The 17500-nt window shown below is 36.6% G+C and overlaps 1 protein-coding gene and 1 long non-coding RNA gene across 2 annotated transcripts in view; both read right to left on the reverse strand.

Moving 5' to 3' along the window:
* The window catches only part of LOC137632637 (uncharacterized), a 40439-nt gene extending 31141 nt beyond the window's left edge, over positions 1 to 9298 (reverse strand). The window contains exon 1 of the long non-coding RNA XR_011042068.1: positions 9177 to 9298. This is a non-coding gene — a long non-coding RNA (uncharacterized lncRNA). The remainder of the gene's footprint in view (positions 1 to 9176) is intronic.
* A 3918-nt stretch (positions 9299 to 13216) lies between these two features.
* IP3K2 (Inositol 1,4,5-triphosphate kinase 2) overlaps positions 13217 to 17500 on the reverse strand; it is a 159007-nt gene continuing 154723 nt past the window's right edge. Inside the window, 3 exon segments of the mRNA XM_068364458.1 lie at positions 13217 to 14238; positions 15887 to 15958; positions 16251 to 16419. Of these exon segments, the coding sequence (XP_068220559.1) occupies positions 13828 to 14238; positions 15887 to 15958; positions 16251 to 16419 (652 nt within the window). The 3' untranslated portion in view covers positions 13217 to 13827.

Below are 17500 nucleotides of genomic sequence, written 5' to 3' on the forward strand. Positions count from 1 at the left end.
CATACAAACATGAAAACTTATCATGTGGGTATTTGATCCCAAAACACACATCACAAGATAGGCAATTGAATTATGCACATTTTGCCATAAGTTTCGTGCAAATCAGATAGCGTTAGTGAATGGCTGACAATTATCAAACTATATGATTTTTTTCTTTTATTATGAAATACACATTTACACTCTTACAATTCATAACATGAATGCATCACCATATATTTACATGAATATTTTTTTTATTTTACATATACTGTATTCACAATCGTAATTTTTACTACTGTATTTATCTATATATGCTTTTAAATCAAATATACCGACTCGAGCATAATTTTTTAATAGAAGTTTTAAATCCTATTTTATTTACATTAAACGTATTTATCATTGTACTTTTAATATATTTTAGTAACTCCGGGTCAGTCCTTGAAAATCCTCGGACGTTGTAAAGATCCGCAACCCCAGAGTACCCGAGGGTTGTTCATCTTAAGCTAATTCTGAGGATGGCCAATCTTTACATGCTTGGTTATAGAATTAACAATTTTCAACAAGCCTTTTTCTTGGAGGGAAGGTTGCCCTCTTTCGAATATACAGTTTAGTTCTCCACATATATTTGTTAAGAGCACACCCTTTAAGTATGGCTCGTGCAACATACCTTTTACCGCATAATAGCTGTCCGGACCCCTGTTAATAACCCCTTGAAAGGTCCTTATGAAAGCCTGTTTCTTCTGATATTCTCAACTTTTCCATATCTTGATAAAAGGGAAGTTAAACCCTCATCTGGCATTTCGAAAGTTGTATTTCTTATTGACACATAAGTGACTGATGAACTGAGATTCTTAGCTTGAACCATTCCATACATAAGGCTGTTAAATACACTGGGTATCACATTTTAACTACTTACTTACTTTTACGTGTTTATTTCTCGACCTCCATCTGATAATAGAGTCTGTTCAGGCGGGCCTTGGTGTGTGAAAATAATTTCTTTCCGGTTAATATTTTGCTCTGTATCTTATCAGTTATTTGCTAGCATTTGTATTCAGGGTTAATAGTTTTCAGGTCACTGTTATAACACTTTCTAAAAAGATAAGTCTTCATGTTTTTCTTGAAAGCTGCCACATTTTTGCTATTCTTGACATCAAGTGGAAGGTCGTTGAAAAGTCTCGGTGCAGCATAACTAAACGTTCTTCCTCCTATTGTATGATTCACACTGATTTCGAATAGTCTATGTGGGTCATCGGCAGCGCTGGTAGCTTGAGGGTAGGGGACCAAGCAATCACGAAGATATTTAGGCTTATCACTTGTAAGTGCTTTGTGAGTCAACAAGCAAATCTTAAATTCAATTCTAGCCTTAATAGGCAACCAATGTAGATCGATCAATGCAGGAGTTATTCTCTCTCGTAGTTTAATGCCTTTTATCAGTCTAGCCGCCAGGTTTTGCACATTTTGAAGCTTTCTTAGTAGTGTATTGGGCAATTTATAGTACAGAGAATTGCAATAATCAAGCCTTGATATTACGTGACTCATCACTAAAATTTTTGTACTGCCCTCTGTTAAATATTTTCTAATAAATGCTATGTTTCTCAGGTGATAGTTACACACTTTCACTGTGTTCACTATTTGGTCCCTCGTTGACAAATTACAATCTATCAGTACACCCAAATTCTTCACAACAGGCACAATCCCAACATCAGCGTCACCAATTTTTATACTTTGAATTAACTGGTAATTCTTCAAAGCCACCTTTGTGCCAAAAAACATACATTCTGTTTTATTTCTATTTGTACTCACGGTTTGAACACCTATAATTTGCTCCACCGAGAGCTCCGTGCTCTTAAAGAGAGCATCACTCACTATTTGAAATAAACTAAAATTAAATGAAAATAAAACTGAGTTTATAGTGGTGGCAAAGAAGTACAGCGTAATTAACTTGGGTGATATTCAAATAAACTTTAATCACGACTCGGTTCCGATATCTAGTCAAGTTCGTGACCTAGGCGTGTATCTTTACCGTCACTTGTCTCTCATGCTCTAATAGATAATGTAGTAAAAACTGGCTATCATATCTCAGAAACATTGCCTTTATGAAAAAAAGGTACCAGTATGAATATTCTGTACGGAAACTTGTGATAAACTGTTATTACCAGGATTGACTACTGAAGCTCCATCTACTACAATTTACCAAAAGTACAACTTAAAGAAATTAAAAAAACATAATAAACAGAGGAGCAAGACTGATAAAAGGTGTCCCACCTAGAGAAAGGATCACTTCTATACTAATTGATTTACATTGGCTGCCGATTGAAGAGAAAATTGAATTTGAAATATGTATTATAACCCACCAAGTCATCAGAACCGGCCGTCCGAAATGTCTAATAGAATTGCAACATATTGTGCAGCCAACAAATCGTGTTGACACGAGAATAGTTACAGATGGTTTCAGACTATTACAACCTAGATGTATGTCTACTGTAGGCTCTAGAGCATTTAAACATGCGGCCCAGAGATTATACAATAAACTCCCACGAGACATCCGAAGGATTTAAGAAATTAAGGCTTTCACGAGGAAACTGGAGAGACACTTATTCTGCGAGTGCTTCGACAGTGCTGATTTCACAATAAGCGAACAATACGCGATGTGAAATGCTGAATGATCTCGAATGAATATGATATAACGACTGTGGAGGTCCCGAAGAGAGTAGGGTTCTCTTGCTGTACATGACTGGATAATCAGCCTTAAAATAATAAAGTGAAGTAAAATCTAATTAAATTGTCCTTGGATCCTGACCAATTATCCCACCAAATTTCATGAAATTCGGTCAACCAGATTTGAGATATGCGAGAGACAAACACAGAGACATACAAACAAATGAATACACCAGCAAGGGTAATGACGTCATGATATGTTGTATATCACAAGATATACAATTGAATTATGCATATTTGGCACTAGTTTCATTTAAATCGTATAAAAATTAACCACGACATAGCAAAAAGACATTTTTTACCTTTTTGTGTTCTTGAACTTCCCATTTGACCCAATCACAAACAAAATCTCAGTAAATTGTCCTTTGGCCATGACCAATCATTCCCCCATATTTCTTGAGATTCGGTCGAATAGTTTTGAGTTATGCGAGTCATAAACCCTCACATACGAAAACATACGCCTATCAAAATAACGAAGTTGGGGAAGGCAATTAAAGTATATCAAATAGTTATGTTGCATAATATTTAGAAGCTATATGGCTTACCAAATTATCAGCCGCTAGATTAATAAAAAGGACTACACAATAGGGAAAGAGTTACCCCTGCACTAATTAAATTACACTGGCTGCCGGTAAAAGCGAGAATTGAATACAAGCTACTATTACTAACGTTTAAGATACTGAACCAAAATATCTAAAAGAATGCCTGAACAAACTAGAACTAGAAACAAATGTTAACATGAGACACATGAGTGACAAACATAGGCTATCTGAACCAAGAACAAATAGAAAATTTGGTGAAAGGGCTTTTAGCTACTGTGCGCCTAGACATTATAATAAACTGCCAACTGAAATGAAGGACCTAAAGGGAGCAATTGAATTTAAGAAGAAACTAAAGACATTACTTTTCACAAGATCATATGATTTGGAAGATAATACAATCAAAGAATTGTATGTTATAATGAAAATGTTTCGTTAGATGATTAATATGGACCCGCCCGAGAAGTAGTTCACTCGACTTCAGTGGAGGGTTGGATTTAAACCCAAAACAAGTAAAGCAGTAAAGTAAGTAATCTAGTGTACTATTTCACTGCCGTGTCTCTCTCTAACCATATAACCAAAGTATCTCAATCTTAAGAAATCCCACACTTTTTCATCAACAAACTGCATTTTCTCTAGTAGTACCCATGTAAACAATATATAACTTTCAACTGTTTAACTTTAGTTACATATTTCTTGTCTAATGATAACAAAAACCTGAACATTCAAGACAAATGTAGTTATGAAAACCTTACAATTAAAATGTATTACTACATCCATCTAATATACTCGCTATCTATATATGAAAATGAGAGAGAGAGAGAGAGAGAGAGAGAGAGAGAGAGAGAGAGAGAGAGAGAGAGAGAGAGAGAGAGAGAGAGAGAGAGAGAGAGAGAGAGAGAGAGAGAGAGAGAGAATGATTTAAAGTTTTCAGGCATCCTGACATCTAAGGTCATTGACGCCGGAGAGAGAGAGAGAGAGAATCCTATTGCATACATGGGACATATCTAAATACCAATTATTTCATAGTGCAAGATAACTTAAAACAACAATAATAGTAATACAAGAACATAAGAATGGTTTTCTGGTTCGACTAGATGTACTAATTCAGGCTACAGAACCGGACACTGGGTCCTGTGAGACCATCCAGTGCCAAAGAGCAATTTGGCGAAAACACTGCAGTTACATACTATGAAGTAAAGGTTAAAAAAGGTTGGGAAGTAAGGAGGAAAAATGAAATCGGTAAAGAATAAACTAAAAGGATCTACAGTAAGTTTCTTCGGGGTTGAACATTAGTTGATGGAGCAATTTGCCACTAAAGGGATGAGACCTCGAGAGAAAAGTTCTGCAATTTTGGAATGTAGAAGAGAAAATCCTGTGGAAGATACTAAGGTTATGCAGATATGGAATGCACAAGAAAAGCGTGTCTGAACCCACTACCAATTTCCAATACCCTTTAGAGAGGAAGTACTCGAAGTACCAGACAACCAGATTTGCATACTGAACCTACATCTCATGTTGCTTCGGTCCTAACTACTGCATAATGAAGAAATGTAACTACGGCATGTAAAGGGCATGGACATGGACAATTTGATAAAGAACGGATATGCAGAACTTGCAAATCACTGAGTAGTGCCAACATCATTCAGCATAACATTAACACACCTGATAAAACCCAAGTGGTTTTCGACTGGGCTGCCGGATTCAAGGGAGTAGTCTATCATTAAACAGCCACGTCATGCAAGGACAGGATATGATGAAGGATTTTCCAGGAATCCATATCAGATTTAAAAGCAGTTAAGGAGGCAATAGCTGCTGACATAGGCCATGTATCATATGTATCATCAAGTGTTTGCAACCTCAACGGACAGAAATGTGCTCTGATTTCTTCCATGGCTACAGGATCTCAACAAAACCCGAGGCACTATCATATGACTTCATTTATTCAAGGGAGTGTGGAGCTCAGCATGTTCTACCTTTGCATTAAAAACCACACAAAATCAACTGGGACGATGAAACAAAAGAAACAGAATCTAACTTCCTATGTTGAAGACAAGCTTCTCTCTACTCAATCTGAGTAAATTGACACTAACCTAGCACGTGAACTGCAGAAAATCTTGAAAAACGATGTATTTCGTCTAACCAAATGAATAAGCATATCTGGAATGTGATCCATTGTTACCTCCGTAGAGAGAAATGTAACTGAAGAATGTTGACTTAAGGAAAGCTTATCGACAGGCGCAGCACTAAACTATGTACCTAGATAGTGACATATTGAAAGTCAGCGATCCACTTGCTCCAAACTTTGCACCCGACTAGGAATTCATTGGATCATGAGTTATGTCTATAACACTTTAGGTGTATTAGCATCCTTCACACTATGCAACAAAATGTTTATGAAAAGGAAGTGCTAGAATTAAATAATTTCTGTGATGACCCAAAAGCCACACATGCTAACATGTCTTCAGTGTAAAACAAAAATGGACAAATTTATGGCAGCATGACTCTCGCACCCACAAGATTAGCACCAATCACGACATTATCTATAGTAAGTCTAGAATTGTGTGCAGATAACTGTCAAGATTAATAGAAAGCTAAAACAACCAGGTCTTGGTAGGACAGGGTACTGTAACAGTCCTCCAGTATATTAAAAGCCCTGAATGACAGTTCCAAACTTTCACTGCTGATCGATTAGGCATGATTTTCATGTTCCAAGCCAAGACAATGAGACCCATTTGCTTAGAACAAAATTTAACAGATAACAATACAAGGGGACCGACAGCCCAAGTATTGCTTGCCAGTGGAAGGAGGAGATACAGAGCGGATCTTCTGACGCAACCTCCGACCTACTGACCTGCAGTGTCATTTGAGAGGCACCCTTTGACAACCCTAAGCCAAGAAATCGCTCTCAACCATCGACATTGTTCTCTAAGCATGCACTATTTACTGCAGGGTGAATAGCAAACCACCCATACAAAGACTATGAGACCTTCCAATAGACAAAATTACAGCAGGCAGCCCTCCCTTCACATTCACCAGATTGGACTGTTTTGGGCCCTTCTCAACTGTACATATGTCAAAGCAAGTGAAGTAAGGATATTTATTCACGTGTTTCAACACCAGAACTGTTCACATTGAAATGTTACACTAATTGGACTCTCACAAATTCTTCCTCAAACTGGACTGCTTTACGTCCCAAAGAATTACTCCAGGAAAATTTACTCAGGCAGGGACGCAAATTTTGTATGGGACTACAAGGAGTTAAGATCGGCTTTCGATTCTTAGAAGAAAAATAAGAATCAACAAATAATTGACAATAGGGCACTGACAACTTTTTAAAACTCCAAAGGCATTGCACATGAGAGGCATATGGAAGTGGCAAATACATGTAGTACACAAGATTCTCTCCTCCATTTTTGGGATAAAAGATTGATGACAGCTGACTCCAAAACATTGTTTTGTTTGAGGCAATGCAGAACAATCGTCCACTTATTGCACACCAGAGCTCCCCCTTGGACCTTGAGGTATCAATGCCAAATCCAATCCTGAGGACTCAAGATGGGAGTAGCCCTCCAATGGAACAGCTGATGCCCACTGAAGCCCTACGCCACTGTGGGAAGCGTGCCAACTTCTGGAAGAGCAGAGTACCAGCAAACACTCCGAATGTGCCAACACACCAGGCTTGCATGGAACTTCCCAGTCTCCCGCAAAATTGGTGGAAACTGAGCCAAGTCTCAAAGGTCATACTGGGCCAGGATGGGTTTGTAAGCAAAATACGTGTATGCACCTCCATTGAACACTTGTCAGACCAATCGGGAATCTATGCACATTTTAAGTACACTTAAACTTCGTAACTAGAACCAATAGAGAGAAATTGGGCACAGTATGCCCAACATGGGTGAGTATAATCACCCTAATAGCGAATGTAGTATATGGGTAAAACAAGTGAAATAGCATGCATGAAAGAAAAGCACCTATAATAAAGTTAAAAGGAAGCAGCTTAATGTATTTAGAACTATCTATTGCACATTAACCTTTAACCTAGACTTATGTTTAACACATCCATAGGCCAGACTAAGTGTGATGTATGGCTATAAACACATGGAACCAGTGACTACCTTCATATAAAATGTAGGCCTATAACTCGAGACTTGCTAAGAATTTTCAGAATATACCAATTGTTGAGCAATCCCCTAACTACCGCATTGTGCACGCATAATGTTGAGCTCAATTATGTAATACGTCCATGTAATAACAGTATTCTAGAGAGGCCAGAATCTACTAACAAATTATTTATCATAGTGAGTGGCTTTTGTTGTTTGAGGTAGTTAAAATGTCAAATTTATAATGATACCAACACACATATTATCTGTCACCAGGTTCGATCACATTGTGGGAATTTAACAACGCGCTATCAATTACTCGAGAGATACAACTAAAGGGGGCCACAAAAGTAGGGATGGATGTTCATCATGAGGAGATTTAATAACTATCTTGTGGGAAGGAGAACTTGCTCCCTTCACTATTGTCTTCAATGGGAATCCTCAGGGGATTGGTCAAAAAGGGCCTGTCAAGGTCAGAATATTAGTTGGCAGCTTGGGCACAGGCTCACTGTCGAGGGCAATGTCGAGAGAGTGCTTATTTTCAGTCAAAGGTTTAAAGCACAAAGGCTTAGCACTCTAGCAAGGATGCCTTACGAGTCCTCCCAAGGGAAAAGCTCTTCTGTTTCACTAGGCGAAACAGTGAGGTCTCCCAGCCTCTTCCCCAACTTGCCTCTCGAAGAGACCGAAAGAGAAGGGTCAGAGGGCAGAATATCAGTGGGAGAAAGAGGAGGCATAGCAGACTACTTCGACCTTAACGAGGAGCCCGAGGAGGAAGTCTCGCATTACCGCCGCCTTCCGCATCGTTTTATATATACATCCACTGGGGGATGAACACTCCCTACAAGCAGATTCTAGGCAGTAACTGTGCCTCCTGCAAGAAGGGCACAAAGAATGAGGATCTACCTCCATGCCATTCAAGAAAGTGCCACATTTTCCAAAACTCCCGGGCAGTGTTCTCACGTCTACCTTCAGCATAAAAAAGCTTGCAATCACGCCGTGGAAAAGATTTTTAAAACCCGCATTGTTTAAACAGACACTGATAGTACATCTGCGTAAGTCGGCCGCAAGAATCAAAGTGACTGTTCAGTGTTACTGACACTGGCCAGTAACTATTGGCTACTGTCGACACATTGTAAGTTTTTAACTGCTGAATTCCATCTGCTCTTGAATCAATCTCCAATTAAAGGACGAAGATTAATACCCGTCTAGGAACAAACGAGGTATTTTTGGTGTAACAATTTATATCCTAATTTATCAACATACACTATTATTATTAAGTAGGCAACTAGTCAATGTAAACCATACTCTATGGCAATAAAAAAAACGAACCATCATCTATAACATATGGGGACTTATTACATTGACTTGCAGCATCTCGGGTTGTTAGGTTAGGTTGTAGGACAAATCTGCCCTTCTACTCTTCCAGTGAGGGCATAGTTACCCATGAAAGTTTATGTTAAAATTACATGCAGTGCTGACCGCGTAGGTTATTCCAAAAGCTAAAAAAAATAATTTTCCGGTTTCCACTGTGGTATGACATAAGTAACAGTTACATTTAAAAGCACAGTTTCACAATTAAATCCATAAAAGTTGCAAATATACCAACTTAATTTGTACGTCATTACTCATTATTATATTTAAAAAAGGTATAATAACCTTTGGTAATAAAGACAGACATAGTGGCAACCCACGTTCTGCCGACTTCAAATATGGGTGTACCACTGGCCTTAGCTCTAGGTCTAAGCTTGTCTAATCAATTTGCACAATTTAAAGAAAAAAATATCCCGTTCCCTATAAATTCACTTATCTTAACCAAATAACGTTCCTATAATTTTACCTTGTTAATCAAAATTAAACTTGAGTCGAAGGGCAGGATGCACTATCAAATTGGTGAGGTATCTGGAGCGATATCTGTGACGTGTTGCCAGTTGAACGGGTTTGTTAAATTTGTTACCATAGTCCATGAAGTTCCGCCATTTTGAAACGAGTTTAGCCAAGGACCACGGAGGTAGTATGCCGACCATTTTACAGCGCAAAATTCAAGGATAGATTTTTTTTTTTAATCTACATTAATTATTAGAAAAATAATAAAAGTTACAAATCTCAGGGACTCGTCAATCTGTAGCTATTATTCAACAAGCAGGTTATGACTAAGCAATGTAAGAAAATTTAAAGTAATCAGTCAATAAAAGAGAAACATTACGCCAGTCTCTCGATGTCTGTATAGATGCTAACAGTCTTTTTCATTGCAATTTTATCCTTTTTACTCCTAATATACAAAATTGGTAACAAATGTGTCTTTTTAGTACACGATCATAAAATTATCAAGATATCAAGCCCTTAGTACAATCAGCGAATATTAACCAATACAGATTATGAATATTTATGTTGAGGTTTTAAAAACTGCACCGATGTAAATAATGTCTGTTGAAAATAAAAGAATGGAAAATAAAGTTTTTAAACAAGACTTTTGATATGCTAGTGATAGCTGAAACATGGTTGGCTGATTTCGATACGGTCAAGGTAGCTGGATTTAACCCTAAAAGTCCTGCTTTCATTCACATTCCGATAAAAACAGTCATGAATAAATCATATCGGTTCCTTTATTGTCTGATGGGAAATGTAAATGATGAATCTCTCCAGGAAGGTTATAACTGAGGTTTATAACCTTAAGAAACAAAATAATAATAGTAATTTTTTTTGTGTGGAAAAGATTTGTACGATATTTTACAATGATGGTGTTAACAGGATTAGCAAAAAAAAAAAAAAAAAAAAAAAAATGTGAAATTTATCCCATGTCAATATATTTAGTCTTTAGGAGTACAAACTTTTTCATGGCTTAGAAAACTGCAAATACCTGTACGCAATTCAGAGTGAAAGTTTCCGAACCGTGAGAAAGTTAAGTTGCGTTAGTTCCAAAAGTTTGGAAAGGTACTTACTTGAACCGGAGTCTACATAGACCTATTTCGAATATCATCCATATCCAAAAGGCAGGAGCGATTCATAAACCACAAGTTAATCATTTCGAAAGTATAACATATTTAACGGATAATCAGTCGACATGCAGGCTATTATATTCTGCGGAGACTGCAGTATGTTATTTAGGTTATTTATTGTAAATGATGGAGGGCTATAAATGTGGCATCCTGATTTAAATTAATCTTATTACTGCTTTAAGCTGTGCACGAACGACTACTATATTGCTTACGATCCACTGGTATTGATGGTGAAGCTTTTGAATATTTGAAAGACTACTTACATGACGAGGTATTGTGCAAAGATGGGAAATTTGTATTTATCTAATGATCCATTAAGAAGAGAGGTGACACAGTAAAGCATAAAAGGTCAAATATTTTGTACTTATATTATCAATCAATCAAAAGTATTACAAAGGTAGGGAGTCTAGTTCAAGTTATATACGGTTGATACAGAATTTTCCTTCTTCATAAATTTAATCGATGATACAACTGAGAAATTAAACTGCTTTTGTAACTAGCGTTAGGGATTAGATGACATTTAAACAATTAAACCAAACTTGAACGTAATTTATGGGGGGGCGGAAGAAAATAAGATGCCGTGGCAACGTCAGAATGAATATTAATGTCTATTTGGTCCCAGTAACCAGAAGAGTTCGTAACCTATTTGCCTCTCAGTGTTCAAATGAACAATGCGGTAAAAAATCATTGGATATAATCATAGAAACACTGCTTTTGTAAAGAATTATTTGGATGACTGGAACGTTTCTGTAAGAAAGTTGAAATTTAATTTTTCTATTAATAGAATTGACTATTGCAACTCTACTACTCGCCTGAAGTATAACTTAGGATGATAAAAAATATAATGAACAGAAGAGCAAGACTGATTGAGCTACACTGGTTCCTTGTCGAAGCTAGAATAATTTTTAAAATATGTAAAATGAATAAAGTAGGTGGTAGGTTGGCCAGGGCACCAGCCACCCGTTGGGATACTACCTCTAGAGAGTTATGGGGTCTTTTAACTGGCCAGACAGTACTACATTCAATCCTTCTCTCTTGTTACGGTTCATTTTCCCTTTGTCTACACACATCCAAACTGAATAGTCTTGCCTATTCTTTACATATTCTCCTCTGTCCTCATACACTTGACAACACTGAGCTCACCAAACAATTCTTCTTCTCTCAAGGGGTTAACTACAACACTGTAATTGTTCAATAGCCACTTTCCTCTTGGTAAGGGTAGAAGAGACTCTTCAGCTATGGTAATCAGCTCTTCTAGGAGAAGGACACTCCAAAATCAAACCATTGTTCTCTAGTCTTAGGTAGTGCCATAGCCTCTGTACCATGGTCTTCCACTGTCTTGGGTTAGAGTTCTCTTGCTTGAGGGTACATTCAGGCACACTATTCTATCATATTTCGACAAGGGCCTCATTTGAGAAATTAACGTCTCTGAGCACTGTAGAATATTATACCGTCTGGAGGCAACTGTAAGGTCTCTAATATTCACATGCAATCCACGAATATTGCAATACATTAGTCGACACAGGCGACGTCTCGAACACACTGGTCCAAGATTTTGCTCAATGTCACCGGATATATCAAGAATTAATATCAATAAAAAAGTCTCATCATACTTGAAAACAAACTTAACAATAATGATAAAAAAAAAAAAACATGTTGGATAAAATTGGTCGACATGGCAGAGCCGACGTACTCTCCAGGATAGCTACTTCAACTTAATTGAGGTCAGCAATGATGGTTTGGAAAATGAATACCAGAGAGGAAGATAAAGGAACAGATGGGGAAAAGGCAACCTCTTGATAAACCACCAGACATCCATGGCCCTTCTACTAAGCCAGCCCAACACGCCGTTTAGAAAAATACAAGAGGAAGAAAAAACAGATAGAATAGTGTGCCTGAGAATTCTAACCCAACACAGTGGAAGACTACGGTACATATGCTATGGCATAACTCAATACTAGAGAGCAATGAGTTTGATTTTGGAGTCTCCCTCTCATAGAGGAGGTGCTAACCATAACATGGTTATTTCTGTTTTATAATCTCAACTATACTCTCACCGTGAAAAAAAAAAACCACAATAAAGCACAATATATCACTAGGCTACCCTAACATAACAACAATTGGCTCATATTTCCATCATAATCATCAATAATTCAATGGAAATATGCACCATGAGGGCTATATTGAAGATCACATGATTCCCGGTATTCAGGACAGTATAGCACTTCCGTACATTGAGTGGTTTCACATAATCTGGGCGGCTCACCCCGTCCAGGAGTAGCGTGGTTTCATGGAAGCCGGACGCTAATCTCGTATGGTATATTGAAGTTTTCAGACTTACCATAATTAATTGTGGTGTAAGGGGGCAGAATATCTCAGGAGATCTTGGTGCTAGAAGGAATGGAGAAGACACTGACTCACTGTGCTACTTTTTTCCAAGCATGTGGAAGAATTAGCACACACTAATTACCTAAGTAGAGACTTGAAGTATGCTCCCATTGGTTGAAAACAGTGTAATATACTGTACGTTGCATAGGTTGCGTTCATTACACTTGTAAAGATCGGAAAAAAATATATCTTCTACGGGCTACTTGCCCGCTAAATTATTAAATCTTGAATATAATTGATATAGTAAAAATTAGCCCAAGCTCCCAGGTAGTGCAGAATCTTAATATAGTCTTGGTAATTTCTTACATTTTGGGAAATAAAGTTGAATACAAGTTAACCATAATAATACCAACTAACTGATGCTTTAGCAGTGGCGAAATTTACCTTGCTTTCTTGATCCTGGTATTTGTTAACTGTGTACTCCTGGAATAAAAAAGGACACAAAATATTTGCCTCTTAATATAAAAGACATTTTGGGAATCAGAAACATAACTCATAATAAATTAATGTTTAATGATAATATAACATGATAAATATCAAAAGATATATTTGACAAGAAATTACAAATTAGTAAATATATCTTAACAGTTCATGTAACTTGTATTAGATTATTTACATGACTTAGGTAATAAGAGGTAAAAGAATATATACAGAAAAATATACACGTTTTGTATTTAAATATAGTTTTTGTGAAGAAGAGGAGGATGTGTTTTCCAGAAAGGAATATAGTACTTGGTGTCTTTGTATTCTCATCCTGACTTCTTAGTTTTTTTTGCACTTATAAAATTACAGTATTTCCAAGAGCTGCATTTTCATAAAAATTAACCTTGCATGTTCACCAGTATCTTAGAACTACAAACTCTACCAAAGGCACAATCCAAGAAGAGTCAAGTCACGACATCATTTTCCCCAGTTCTCTTTCTAATCTTTAATCACACTCAAACCACTCTGTAAACTTCATTTCTTTTAAAACAAGTGTTAAAATCTCAACACCATCATTCAATAAAAAAGTGCTCGGTAGTTTAGTAAAATAGCTAAAGATTTGATAGATACAGCACGAAGATTCATTGTACATTGTCTCATAAGCTATACATTAGAACTGACTTAGGTTAAGGATGCGTTTACAGGCACAGCTGTGTGGTTATTGACGGTGGGGATGGGAGATGGTATAGTAGTCGTTGTAGAATTACAGTTACTACTATTGTCGTCGAAGCCTTTGTTGGCAGTTATGGCGTCGCTGCTGCTGCCGCTACTATTTGTCTGTTCCTGCGGTGTTTTATTCTGTAACCCAGTTTTATTGGATTCGCTAGCCGCCATGTTCTTCTCAACGGTGGAAAACAAATCTATCAGGTTGTCCAAACCCAAGAGATAACCATCTTCGTGAGTACCTTCCGACCAGGGACTGCGATGGGTGACGTGAACATTCTCTGGCAGAGGGATCGTCTTGGCAAAGTCAATCATACGCACAGTAGCTGACGTGTCATTGTGGACAAACAGTAGAGAGCTGCCTATAAGCTGAAACAAGATAACAGGATTTGTAAATGCAGACTAGGACATTTCAATATTCGTAACATGTCAAAAAAAAAAAACCCTGAAAAATATGTTTCTAACGAGGTTTTATAAGCAATGGTAGAGAGTACGGTTATATTAATGCCTAAAGCTCATAAAGACATGAACTTAATCTGCATTTCTAATTAACATTTATACTTTAGATTTTTCGGGGTGCTTGCATCTCATGAATACTTCAACAAACAAACTAATGATTTGCATGTAATAAATAAAAGGAACTTTCCTCGCGAATAAGAATGAAAACTTCATTTTTCTTTGTTACAATAAACATATACAGTGCACAGAGAGACAAATACAATGAAACCGTCTACAGGGAATTGAGGTCCATTATTGGGTGCTAAGTGTCAAGACAAGGACCATTTATAATTACTTGCCATTGTAATTGAAGATGGAAGAACTTTAAATTTCAAATAGTTCTTATTGAAAGATGTTTTAAGTGCATTCACTGATTTTTGCAGTCTATGGTTAATATAAATATGCTCCTTGACAAATATATTTCTATTCGTATGGGTTTACGTCTCAAATATTTTATTAAGAATTTTCGTATGTAATTTCATTTGGTATTAATGACCCCTTATTGCCGTGTCAAATAAACCTCTAGTTAAGAAACATGGATTTTCATTCAGATATGTAAACATGAGATTCTAGCGACTCCCTTAAATGCACTTCTGTCATACAGAAAATTCCTCCGAGGAAAAGTACACTTAGTTTATTTTCATGTGACAAATATTAATTTCGTAACGTTAGATTCAGAAATCAAAGGAAACGCTACACTAATGGTATTACCGAATAGAGGAAAATCCATAAGTTTTGCAAAGGGTTCAGGTTGCTAGTGCTACCGGAATCCGCATAAAAAACATGTCAAAATACGCGAGAGACCAATTTATAATGAAAAATTAATAAAATCATCTCTCTCTCTCTCTCTCTCTCTCTCTCTCTCTCTCTCTCTCTCTCTCTCTCTCTCTCTCTCTCTCTCGTACGTCTGTTACTTAAGCAACAAATGCTCACTGGAATAACTAATGTACTATCAGAGTGCAACGTCAGTAGTTGAAGTGGATCATAGAATGAAATACCACCATTTCATTCTTATTAAGAAATAACACAATTCAGAAATGCACAGAGGAGCGTAACAATGACTAAATTCAATGCAATAAACAGCTAAGTAGTTTAAGGTCATGGTAATCAACGACATTGGTTGGGGAAGCCAAGAATGAAGTTCATAAATGTGAACCGTTACAACAAAATAACTGCTAAAATATGAAAACAATGCACGCATATACTGTACATAACACTTGATACCTGATTAGATATAATGACAAGGAAAAAAAGAAATATAGTTCCTTAGTGCTCATGACAGCACAAAGAGTAAGTGCAGAGATAATAATACATGGTGGAGAATCTGCACAAGGAAAGGTGACTGGATTATAAGGGGTGATACTTGAACAGTGAAACCTTCTACGATAACTTGAAATAGAAATAAAAAACTTTAATACTATTAGTTATCAACAAAGTTCATTCTTTTCTAGTTTTTTTTTCCACTAATTTCAGTCTTGTGATAATCAAGGAAAAGATGGGACAAATTACTTGTATTTACCTCATGAGAGTTGAAGAAAGGAGATGCTTCCAACGTTACTTTAATCGATTTTAACTGCTGAACATAACGGCCCTGAAAAGAAACGGTTGATAATTAGTTAAAATGTATTTAGAATTGCATGAAATACTATTTGTAGTTAAATTTAACATGATATCCCCATTCAAACAAGAAGTAAAATTACTGTTAAAATGTTCCCTTTTCATCTCATCCAAATGATATACTTAATCTTGAATCGATTTCTGATCTCAAGAAACCTAAAGGTCTTACACAAGGTCAATAACCTTAGCTAATCATATGATCCTCATCTAAACAAACCACGTCACACTTAAAAGTATGAACTAGTAAAAGGCCGTGGGACACTTACTGGAGCGTGTGGGTATCCTTGCAGGAAACTGTTGAGGGCTGTGAGGACTTGCTCTCTGGTCCTCGTTGTCTTAAAATCTTTGCTGGAGGTCCCATCTCCTCTTCTCACTCCTTCTATTCTGAAGCCCTGGGTTGCTGTAGAAGATATGGTCTCTCTCCATACCATGTACCTGAACATAAAGTACTTGAATTAACTTTTGTGCGACATTTATAAAACTTACGTAATTTATGGCACCTTAATATACGGTGTGTGTATGTGTGTGTGTTTGTGTCTCAGAGAGAGAGAGAGAGAGAGAGAGAGAGAGAGAGAGAGAGAGAGAGAGAGAGAGAGAGAGAGAGAGAGAGAGAGAGGCAAAATATCTTAGTCCGTAATTTCATTTGTTAGTTTCAGTATTAAATTTATATTGTTTATTTTATTTTTAAACTAGTATATATATATATATATATATATATATATATATATATATATATATATATATATATATATATATATATATATATATATATATACACACACACACACATATAAGAACTAATCCTAAGACGACTAAAAGCAGACCCCACACATTCAAGTTACACAATAGAAAACCTCTCCAGTTAATGGAACAAGAAACCACTTATGTGCTATGATAATAACCAATGATAATGTGCCCATCAACTCTAATAACTAAAATATCTATTGCTTTCAAAGGGAATTGGTCTTTAGTGCGTTCACCGTTTTTTTTTTTTTTTTTTTTTTTTTCATCAGGTATAAGTTTTGCAAAGGGTTCAGGTTGCTAGTGCTATCGGAATCCCCATAAAAACATGTCAAAATACGCGAGAGACCAATTTATAATGAAAAATTAATAAAATCATCTCTCTCTCTCTCTCTCTCTCTCTCTCTCTCTCTCTCTCTCTCTCTCTCTCTCTCTCTCTCTCGTACGCCTGTTACTTATGAAACACATGCTCACTGGAATAACTAATGTACTATCAGAGTGCAACGTCAGTAGTTGAAGTGGATCATAGAATGAAATACCACCATTGCTTATAAAGAAATGCAACACTTCAATTAAATGTTATCGAGTTGCTCAAACGCACCTTTGTTCTTTCAAGACAAAGAAAAATGGTGAGAATCTAGAAGAAAGAAAAAGTTTCGCTTGAATTTTTGGGCCAAGGCTTACATATGCATTTTCATAACTCAATTTATTTTTTTCAATGGGATTTAAGATATCAATGGGATAACTAACCTAAACAAAGCATGGCGTTAAAGAA

Source organism: Palaemon carinicauda, chromosome 41 (genome assembly GCF_036898095.1).
Source record: "Palaemon carinicauda isolate YSFRI2023 chromosome 41, ASM3689809v2, whole genome shotgun sequence".
In the NCBI taxonomy this organism is placed as follows: Eukaryota; Metazoa; Arthropoda; class Malacostraca; order Decapoda; family Palaemonidae; genus Palaemon; species Palaemon carinicauda.